A 10,556-nucleotide genomic window follows, 5' to 3' on the forward strand; every position below is an offset into this window, starting at 1 on the left:
GGCGCTCACACCGGCCGGTGCCGCCGCACCCCGGGGCTTGCGGCGGCTCCGTGCGGAGCGGAGCGGTGCCGGTGCCCCGCCGCGCCCCGCCGCCGCCATCTTGCCACGCGCCCCGTCCCCGCGGCACCGCGGCGGCGCCACGCCGGCAGGGGCGGGGCCTGCGCAGCCCCGGTGCGGGCGCGCCGCCGGGGGGCCGTGCGCACGCGCGGCCCCGCTGACCCCGGAAGCGGTCGTGCCGCGGGTGACACGTCGCAGGGTCTGCGGCGGCGGGAGCGGAGCCGGGCCCGGCGCTGCCGGTGGGTCCGCGGGGAGGAGGCGCGGGGTGGCCCCGGAGCCTGGAGCGGCCGCTGGGGCCGGGCTGGGGGGGGCGGCGGCGGGCAGGGAGGCCCCGCGGCGGAGCGCTCGGTGTCCCCGGGCGCTCCCCTCGGGCCGGGCTGGGCCGGGCCGGGCCGGGTCGGGTCGGGTCGGGTCGGGCAGCGCCGCCAGCCCCGCTGCTCTGTTGCAGATCCTCTGCGATGTCCGGGTTCGACAGCTTCAACACCGAGTTCTTCCAGACGAGTTACAGCATCGATGAGCAGAACCAGCCCTACGGGTACGGCGGGAGGCCCTGCGGCGAGTAACGCCCGCTCCCCCTTGAGCTCGTGTGCCGCGTCCTGTGCTGAGCTGGGATGGGGTGGGGTGGGGTGGATGGGATGGAGGGTTTGGTCGGGAAGGGATTGGAATCCAGCCGCCCGCTGTGGCCTGTCAGTGGGTTCCTGCTGCTCTGCTTTATGAGCAGCATAACTTACGTTCTGTAAATAGAGGAATAAAGCAGCTGTTTGTTGAGTACTCTGCATTCTAGGTTTTAAATCAGAGATTAGAAAGTGGAAAGAAAGGTTGTGTGAGCTGTCTTGATTGTAAGGGTAAACTTTGGGAGGAGAAATATCGATGTTCTGTAAGCCCATCTGCAGACACTCAGGGGGTACAAACCAGCTGCAGTGTCCCATAAAGGAGCTGGCAATGTCAGTGGGGGTTCCTGGGCGTCAGCAGCAGTCAGCAGTGGTGGATGTTCCTCGGGGGGGAGCTCTGAGGAGGCCGCTGGGAATATCCAGCCCCAGGCTGAGGGTCTGGGCTGGGTACATGAGCCGTGGGGTGCCTGTGATAGATGGAGCAGGGCGATGCCCATTGGTGTCCTGAGAGGGATCTCAATGCTGTGCTGAGCTCTGCTGGTGCAGGGAAAGGAAGGAGAACAAGTACTGGATTTTCCTTCCCTATGTTTATATTTTCATAGTTAAATGTTTTGGAGACATTTACTAGAATCTCTGTAGTCAGACTTGGAAATGATTAGTAGCAAGAATAACTTAGGAGTTTGTTTAGAAACAGAAAATAGCTTTGATTCGGCTTAAACATACCAATGTATATTCTTATACATACAATATCTATAATAGAAAGTATTCCAAGGGCAGGATAACTTGATTTGTTAGTACCTAGTCAAGAATATGTGAAATAGAAACTGAAAATCCTAATTTTATCTTCTTCTGCATCATGTCTTGTAGGTCATCATGTGTTTAATGTGCATATCCTTCTTCTTATGTGCCTGCCACATGTGGTGCCCAAGGGAAGGGGAAAACAGCTCTTTTCTCTATTGATTTATTTTAACTAAGTTCCTTTTTTAAATATGGAGGGGAACAAAAGTGTCAGTGTGAACAGCTTCCTCCTCTGACAGGGAGCTTGTAAATAAACTTTCTGAATAGCAAATCAATGCTGGCGTCAGATGTCAGTAGTATTTAATGGCCTATATCTAAATAGGTTTGAGATGTACAATTTTACTACTCTGTTGCAGGCTGTAGTAGGGATTCAGTCAATGGGTAATGCTCCTTTCTCCAGGCCTCTGACTTGAAGCCAGAAAGCAGTATTAGTGTGTATAGCAAGAATGATCTTGTTTAGCTTAACAGGGAGGGTTTGAAGGAAGGGTTTGGATGGTGGACGTGGCTGTATGCCCAAAAGGCCTGGATCCAACTAGGGGATCATCTAATGTCACTTTATAAAAAGAAGGAAGGATTGGTTGCTGTGAAAAGAAGCTTTGCTTTTGCAGGGAGGTGTTTAAAATACAGTTCTGTGCCTGTCTGTGATCCCGTGTCGTTCCTTGCAGGCAGTATGGAGGCTACGAATACTCTCAGCAAAGTGGATTTGTCCCTCCCGACATGATGCAGCAGCAGCAGCCTTACACAGGGCAGATCTACCAGCCAACGCAGACATACAGCTCGACTTCAGCACAGTCTTTTTATGGAAGTAATTTTGAGGATGAGCCTCCTCTATTAGAAGGTATAACTTATGCTTTATGGCTGAAATCCAGAACTCTTCCCGCTTTGGGGATAAGCTGAGTGAAGCAACTGGGGGTAACAGGAAGGGCAAAACTGAAATGAACGCGCGTAATTCTTTTCGTGTAACTTGTAGAATTGGGGATCAATTTTGACCACATCTGGCAGAAGACATTAACAGTGCTGCACCCACTGAAAGTAGCAGATGGCAGCATCATGAATGAGACTGATTTGGCTGGACCAGTGGTCTTCTGTCTAGCGTTTGGAGCCACGTTACTACTGGTAAGATACTGATTGCCAAAGATTCCCGTTTGTGTGTTAATATTCTTGGAAACACTGGGGAAAAAAGCCAAATTACCTGGTATCTTAGGGATGACTGTCAGTATCAAGAGTCAGCCTGGTGAAACACTCGGAAAGTAAACCTGCTTTCAGTTGTTTATACCTGTTACTAGGTCAGCAGCTTTTTTTAGTTGAGCTTAATTGAAATAAGATTGTACTTTAATGACTCAGAAGTGTCAATTATGAAATGACAGAGCAGCAGCAAACATCTTCCTTGTCGTTGAAACCTTTAATAGTTATAACAAGCTCTTGTCTCTAAATGTCTTGAGGCACCACATTTAGTTTTTGCCTAAAATTTCACATTGCTACGACACTTGAACACAGTGGTTTGGTACCAAGGGGACTTCAAGCCTACTTTAATAAGTAACTTTATTTATGGAAACTAGGCCAGTAAAGTTAATGAACATGTTTCTACTAGATACATTGAACGTTCTTTTCTTAAGAGATTATTACTTTCTTCTGTGTGCTTTTTATTCTGTTTTAAAAGCATTGAGTGTAGTGAAAGAGAACAAGTTTAGCCTAGCAAAGAGAGTAAAGCAGGTCTGATTGTTTCCCATGGAGCTTGAGGAAGAAGAGAGGTGGGTTACACATAAACTTGGTCTGGAAGTCAGTGGGTGACAGAGCTCAAAGCCACACACAGTAGCAGCTTCAGCCGCTGCCTGGTCCTGTGTCCTGCGGGGTGCACACCATTGTGTCAGTGCACTTCGGTGTTAGAAAGGAAGCATCCATCTCATTGTTGGAAAAACGGATGAAGACAGGATAGCTGTGTGTTAAATGGTGCATGTGTGCTTCTCTGCATGCCTGGTAGTAAGCAGAGTTCCCATTCTGACTGTTTAGAATCTCCTTGTGTTAGTTCTACCAATCATTCCCGGTGCTCTATGGCTCAGCTGCAGCTCTTCCTGGGGATTTTTATCCTTTCCGTGTGCTGTAACTGTGTGGAGTCTGTCACAATTTAAGACTTCAGCTCTTTTTTTGTTAAGTTCCCAAATTGCAATTTTTTGGTCTTTATACCCTGGTTCTGTAAAGATTATTATGTGCAACCCACATGAGTAGTAGATTGAATCCTGGAGAATTCGTAGGCTTTTGCAGCTCAGATCAAAGCATAACAATTCAATCAAACTCTGTTCATCAAGATACTTGAAGTGAGTCTAAATGTACCTCTTGATGCCTAGAACGTACAGGTGGAATTCAGGTGCTGGGAAATCCTGCCTCTTGAATTTGGATATAGGGGTGTGGGACAAGGGAGAAAACGAAGGTGCTCTGTGAACACTCTGCCCTCATCCCGGTGCTGGTGGGAAGCATTACTCGTTCTGGTGACTAACCTGCATTGCTCTGCTTGACTTTCAGGCTGGTAAAATTCAGTTTGGCTACGTGTATGGCATCAGTGTAATCGGATGTGTAGGGATGTTTTGTCTCCTGAACTTAATGAGCATGACGGGTGTCTCGTTTGGCTGCGTCGCCAGCGTCCTCGGATACTGTCTTCTTCCCATGATCCTACTTTCTAGTTGTGCAATTGTGTTTTCCTTGCAGTAAGTACATAAACTTTATAATTTGGTAATAGGTTCCTTTCTCGTGAGGTGGTGAAGGAGGTTATTAAAAGGAGTTTTCATAGGGAGTGATGAAGCTGCATAGAATTTGAATATGACAGGAATCTTTACTAAGTGTAGAACCATGAATATGGACAGTCTCCAGGTGGATAGAAGATAGGTGAATATTGGCTTTGTCTGAAAGTCAGTTAACAGCTTTTAAATGCATAGACTCAACAATATCAAGTTTGTTTTCACAATTTTGTATTCAAATTTGTAAAGTCTAAAAGTAATCGTCATTTAAGATGCAAATTTGAATTTGACAAACAGAAGATCGGTGCTTCCTCATAGCCATGTGAAATTAGGGACTGAAAGAAAGAACTTGCTCCAGTTACTTTACTCATCACTTCTGCATTTCATATGCACAGAGTTAATTTGGGGCATTTTTTATAGTGTCGTAATTGAATATCATTCCGAAGTCTCTACTGGAGCTGTTTCATTTAATGTCAACTATAAAAGCTGAAATTTGTCTTGGGATCTGTCAGAGATGTTGGGAGGAGCCCAGTTACGGCTCCTGTGGGCAGGTATACACATGGCCTACATGAATTCTCTGTTTATTTCTCTTTGCAGGGGAATGCTGGGGATTATTTTCACGGCTGCAATCATTGGCTGGTGCAGCTTTTCTGCTTCCAAAATCTTTATCTCTGCCTTAGCAATGGAAGGACAACAGCTCCTAGTAGCATACCCCTGCGCGCTGTTGTACGGCGTCTTTGCTCTCATTTCCGTGTTTTGAACAGACTGTCTAAATGCTGGACTCCCGTGGGCCAAAATGGAAACATCAACTTGGAACATGCACTTGGACCAGAAGCAGCTGCAAACAACTGTGTGGTGTTGCTGTCACGACACTTAGACCTGGTTTGAATCATCTGGAACAATGAAAACAAATGTCTCGTGTTCACTTTTTTAGGACTTTGAATACTGTTTTCAATTGACCTGAGGTGTCTATAGCTTTAATAAGTGTCCATGCTTCTCAAGTTAATGTAATTTCTTTCCCATTCCTGTATCTTTAGACAAGTAACTTTTGGTTGTTTATTTGAGGGCTGTGGGGCTCATTTGAGGGGGGTTTGTTTGTTTTGTTTTGATTTGTTTTCTAGGGGACCGAGGGAGGGAGAAGGATCACAGTTATAGATTTTCATCCGAAAGAGTTTCCAGAACTGCAGGTGCTGTAGATCTGGGATATCTGAATAAATCTGCAGTAATAAAGAACCAGTTTCCTGTCCCCTCTTACCAAAAGCAAAATGCACAAATGAACAGAAGCAATTAGACTATTTTCTATATTTTAACAAATACACTCTTAAGCTCATTAGTCTTATTTATTTGTTCGTTTGATGTGGTAGTATTTCAGGATTTAAAATACTTAAATTATGAATTAGAAAACATGCTTAAAAGTTAAAGGGATCTGTAATTCTGTCACACTTGAAATATGAATACATTTGGATGTCTTGAGTAGCTATATGTTACCTTGGATTTCTGAAGATGACTTCAACTAGAGTTTCTTCTCCTGATGGTGCACATACTAGTAGATGAAGAGTAATCTCTTTTGCAGTACTTCCAAGAAAAACACCATTTTGAAAATGTTATGCTTGTCAGTATTGTAGTTACTGTAAAATAATTTAAGGCATATTGATTAAATTTTCCTTGGATTTTGAAAAAGATGGTTTGATTTTTCTAATTTTCCTTTTTAATGGAGTTCAGTTACTAAAAGAGAAACTTCAATACTGAAGCAAACTCCTATTTCAAACTATTCAGTTAGTGGATTTGGTCTTTGCTTCAGTCACAAATGAGAAGTATAATCTGGTTTGGGATGTTAGTCATGAGAATTCTTGTAAGTGTGGGAAGAGGGAGAGCATGAGCGCTTCATCTCATTGACTGTCCCGCAGGTGTTAGTCTGATGTTCCTCTGTCACATCCATGGAATGATCTGTTCATAGACTCCAGGAGCTGAATCGCCGGTCAGCCGTGTTACGTTAACACCTTCTGGTAAGACTGGAGGTGTGGGTGCAGCTTCAAGGGAAGCTTTCGTTTAATGATATGGGAGTGAATGATTTCAACGGCTCAGCACACGTTTTTGTTTGCTCTTCCCTTCATCCTGCACCTTCTCCTGAAAACACCTTCCTGGTGCCACTGGAAGTTACTGCCAACATCCAGAGCCAGCTTTTGCCTGTGTCACTGGGAGTTGTGGGGAGTGTCCTGGGTCTAAAGCCTGTAAGAACCGAACACTGATGCACAGAACGTTTGTGACTTGCATTGTGTTCTGTAACTGGCTGTTACAGTGAATTGTAAAACACACATAAGAAACTTCAATTTCCTTCCTGAATGAATTTAAGAGCCCAGATAATTTTCTGCTTTGGTACCTTATTAAAAATTATCATCCTAAATAAGTGGTGAGTTGATTTCATTGAGCGGAATGTGCTTGGCAGCTGAATTCTTTATCTCTTAGCAAAATGGCAACATGTTTTACTCTGCTCTTGGTAGGTGGTAGGATTTCTCTGCATTAGTAGACCACCTCTGCCCTGGTGCACAAAGTTCTTACTCTTTTTAATGAAGAACATTACCTGCTGATGGAGCACAGTGTCCTGTATTTGTGCAAATACATTACTGTGATTACCTTTTCTAATGAGGCCTAATTAAATACAGAATTGTTCTAGTAGGTGTAAAAGCTCACATACTTTCTTGAGCACATTGGGTTCTGATACTTGGATATTGTATTTTAGTGAAGCAGGCTCATGAGGCTTACCTTGCATAAACCACTGTGATTTATTTCTTAAAGCCTGCACTGATGCTGTAGGTGGCTTCTAGGGTGATTAGTTACAGGTTAAACTGCTGCAAAGAACCTTTTCTCTCACAACAGCACGAGCAAACTGTGCAGGAAAAGCCATTAAAATTAGCTTGTCTCAGTATGGCTCTGGCAATACAGCTGGTGAGGCTGTATGAAGAGGTCTTTATTTACACAGGTACATGCTCACAAAGCCCTTGCTCTGGCAGTAGAGGATGCTGCTCGTCCCACTCAAGCAGTGAGGTTTGAGTAATGAGTTTCAGGAGCAGTTTGTGTTCAGCTCACGCTGTGGAGAGTTTAGCAATGAATTTCTGACTGGTCTCCTGGGGCAGGGCAGAAGCGGGTGGGAGTAGAAGGGGTCAAGCACTTTAATTCATAGAGGACTTGATAAATCAGGGTTATGTCTAGACTGGCAGTTTTAAATATCCCCAGTTTCTGGTACATTAATTAATGTGATGCCATTAAGTCTGTTTATTGCCTTTCCAAAATCAATTCCATTGATTTGCTGTAATAGTGTTTTGTCCTAGATCTTGCTTCAATTTTAGTCCCATTTTAGACAATTTAATCTTGCCATCGCATGGAATGACAAGACTGTGCTGTAATTCTTCACTCCCGCATTTGCCTTTCGTACTTCATAGGTCTTTTTTTCTTTTTCCTTTCTAAATCTGACCTCTCCCCCACAGTCTGTTACCATCAGTATTCTCCTCTCATCCAGTTCTCAGGTGAAATACTAACATTACTTGCTTCCATCCTTGCATTCTCATAACATTTTGCGTTACTCAGCTTAAAGCATTCAAATATGAATGCTGGTGTTGCTTTTTTAAAGCCACTATCGTTATCACACCCAATCTTGAAATTTCTTCCTATTCTACAGCAGGTAAAAGGTACCTTTCCTAGTTTGTCCATCTGCTGTCCTGGTTTGTCAATATTTTGACAGTGACTTTGTTTTTCAGGTCACTAGTTTGGCTCTGAGGCAGCTGCTGACTGCAGTCCGGTTTGATTCTGTAGACAACATTTCTGTGGGTACCAACAAACGGCACGGCCTTTACTGGAAAGCATGTTTCTTCTGTGCTCTTATGCCTTCACTCTGTGTCTTCACCAAGGTGCTCTGAAGTGTCTGCTCTTAGTGTTACACGCTGCATCCTAACAAGAAATGAAGGGATGGAGTAACTGCGGCTTGCTGTTTCCTGCTTCTCCACTGGGTGGGCCTGCAGCATGTCCCATGAGTACAACAGACCCGATGTGCTCCCATCACTGCTGTACTGCATCACTTCCATTTGCTGGAAGGCAGGACCCGGAGCTGGCATGGCTCAGCCTCAGGAGCTCAGCCTCAGGAAGCCTTTCCCTTCCTTGCTTGTCCCCCACATCAGTAGCAATCCCATTTCCAGGTAGTCAAACCTCTCCTATTGTCAGGTTTCTGTTCCCTGTAGTGGGAAGGGGTTCGTTGCAGTCGTGGCCTGTCCCATCAGCAGAGATGCCGTGTGTGCTGGGTAGCCCTGCTGGCAACAGGAAACCTTTGCTGCAGCTCACTCTGTGTATAAAGCTGTGCTATTTCTGACCAGCTGCTTTGGTCACGTTGCAGGAAGCCTCTTGGTTTCTGTCTGTGCTTGAGAATCATTTTCTCATTCCAGTGTTTTGTCCCAGTTAAAAATTACTGGTTCGGACAAGGTGAGGAGATCTTCAGGCTGCAGTGGCTGCACTTAACTAATGCCAATAGCAGATGTCACATTACTTGCTGCTCTGCTTTCTTACAGATGCATTCAGCCAAATTCTGCCAAATGACCATGTGGTTTATTTTAAAGCCCTGAGCTGGCAAGGTACAGAATCGCCTTTAATCATTTTATATGGGATTTGAGAGCCTTTAGCATTCCTTTGAGGATACAAAGAGTGGGGGTTATCTTTTGGGTTTGAGAGTTCCAGGGAAGTCAGATTGGGCTCTGCGCATGGCAGATACACCATGAAACCACAGGCTTGTGCCTGGCCTGTCACCGTCTTGTAGCAGTTGGCAGATGATCAGTCTAGTGGCCACGCTCATGGAATTCTATCCAGGTTAGGTTAGATAAGATTTTTGAGCCTTCACTTCTTACAGATGCCCCGTTTCATCACCTTCTGTGAGCACTTAGCTTGGTTCCCAGGGAAGTGCCTTTCTCCAGGTTCCCCATCATGGGGCTGGGGTGGGAACACATATAGACAGTGGTGGAGCCCCACTCTCCACCATGGAAAGGAGGCAGGGCCCAGTCTGGGCTGCATGAGGAGCCCTCCAGTGCTCCCTGGTTTTCCCATGCTGCCCATTGGATTCACCCCCGTTCTTTGTTCCCTTGGCCGCCTCCATGGACACCTCCTGTGCCTGCTCCCACATCCTCCTCTGCTCTCGGCTGTGGACAGGACCCAGAGGAGTCATCGCCGGATGTAAAGGCAAGATTATCTCATTTCTGCCAAATAGGTCTGACCTGTCCTTTAGAACTCCAGTGGGAGGGAAATGGCACAATCTCCCTTGAACACCTTGTCTGTGCTCTGCTAACTTTATGATTAGAAAATGGTTCACGATGTCAGGCTTATTTCTTCCTATTTTTTCCTCCCTTTAATGCACTTTATTATTACTAGTGACAATAGACATGAAAGACAGTTTATTCTTTTCCTTTTGGCAGCAGCCCCTTACATAATGGTGAACTACTCCTGATTTCCTCTGTCATTCTTCTCTTTCCTTGAACAAGCCCTGTCTGACTACTCACTGCCAGCCCCAAACCCTCTCCTACACAAGTGCTGCTGAGCCTGTGGTTACCCATCTTGCTTATAGGCATTGACATTTCTTCTTTAAAATAGCATCGTGTGCTGGGCTGAATTCCATCTGAACAATTCAGATCATTTCTCCAACTTTGCAGATCAATTTGAACTCTAATCCCACCTCCAAAGCCTTCCACTTCTTCTCTAACTTTCACTCCCAAGTTGATCAGAGCAGTCAGTGCTGCAGCCTGAGGATGGGCTGTATTGTCTACATTCAATAGTGATGCAGTCCCAATTTTGCGCTCACATTTAAACCTCCACAGTTAATGTTTCTGAGCTGTGTTTCTTGTCGCAGTATCTCCTCTGCTGCTTCCCTGTCTTTAGTAAGACCAGTTACCTGGGGAAGAAGGTAGCTAGGTTTGCCTAACCTGCTTTCTCCCGTACAATCCCATATTGTTTGTCGTCACCTCATTTTCTTCTATGTATTTACAGACCAATTCTTTTCATTATTTTCCAGCCTCCTTGTAGGCACAAATGTTTGTTCCTCAGGTCCTCCTCTTACAAAGTGCTTTATTTGTCCCTCCGTGACTGCAGCACTTGCGGCCCCATCCCCGTGCTTGCTGCATGTGTCCTCGAGACACCCGCAGGTGGCTGAGCCGGGCCCCTGAGCACCCTCCAGTGCATTTCATGAGCCTCCACGGACACAATGTACAGAAATAGCATTAACCTCGTCAAGGTTTCAGCCTTTGGCCGCAGCTGGTGCTCTGGTGAGAAGACACACATGGAGGGCGCGTTAACCTGCGTGTCACACAGCACTTGCTGCCCTCCACTG

General features: G+C 45.7%; 1 protein-coding gene across 3 annotated transcripts; it reads left to right on the forward strand.

Moving 5' to 3' along the window:
• The first annotated feature begins 205 nt into the window (after positions 1 to 205).
• Positions 206 to 5,878, forward strand: YIPF5 (Yip1 domain family member 5). 3 transcript variants are annotated; one of them, XM_030504651.1, is made up of 6 exons: positions 206 to 296; positions 506 to 592; positions 2,132 to 2,304; positions 2,437 to 2,582; positions 3,987 to 4,168; positions 4,796 to 5,878. In XM_030504651.1, the coding sequence occupies exons 2-6, from the start codon at positions 516 to 518 to the stop codon at positions 4,956 to 4,958; spliced, it is 741 nt and encodes a 246-aa protein (XP_030360511.1). In that variant the 5' UTR covers positions 206 to 296; positions 506 to 515; the 3' UTR covers positions 4,959 to 5,878. The 3 variants fall into 3 exon arrangements, with proteins under 3 accessions (XP_030360511.1, XP_030360509.1, XP_030360510.1); XM_030504649.1 differs by having other exon boundaries at positions 217 to 296; positions 506 to 616; XM_030504650.1 differs by lacking the exon at positions 206 to 296 and adding an exon at positions 413 to 435 and having other exon boundaries at positions 466 to 616.
• Positions 5,879 to 10,556: the final 4,678 nt, after the last annotated feature.

This window comes from Strigops habroptila, chromosome 12 (assembly GCF_004027225.2).
Source record: "Strigops habroptila isolate Jane chromosome 12, bStrHab1.2.pri, whole genome shotgun sequence".
NCBI classification, from domain to species: Eukaryota; Metazoa; Chordata; class Aves; order Psittaciformes; family Psittacidae; genus Strigops; species Strigops habroptila.

What these genes read in the sequence shown, in the direction of transcription:
- YIPF5 (XM_030504649.1), top strand. Translation starts at nt 516, where the DNA reads ATGTCCGGGTTCGACAGCTTCAACACCGAGTTCTTCCAGACGAGTTAC. An exon ending in GGCGGGAGGCCCTGCGGCGA is followed by an intron (nt 617 to 2,131) that starts GTAACGCCCGCT and finishes CGTTCCTTGCAG; the next exon opens with GCAGTATGGAGGCTACGAAT. An exon ending in TTGGAGCCACGTTACTACTG is followed by an intron (nt 2,583 to 3,986) that starts GTAAGATACTGA and finishes CTTGACTTTCAG; the next exon opens with GCTGGTAAAATTCAGTTTGG.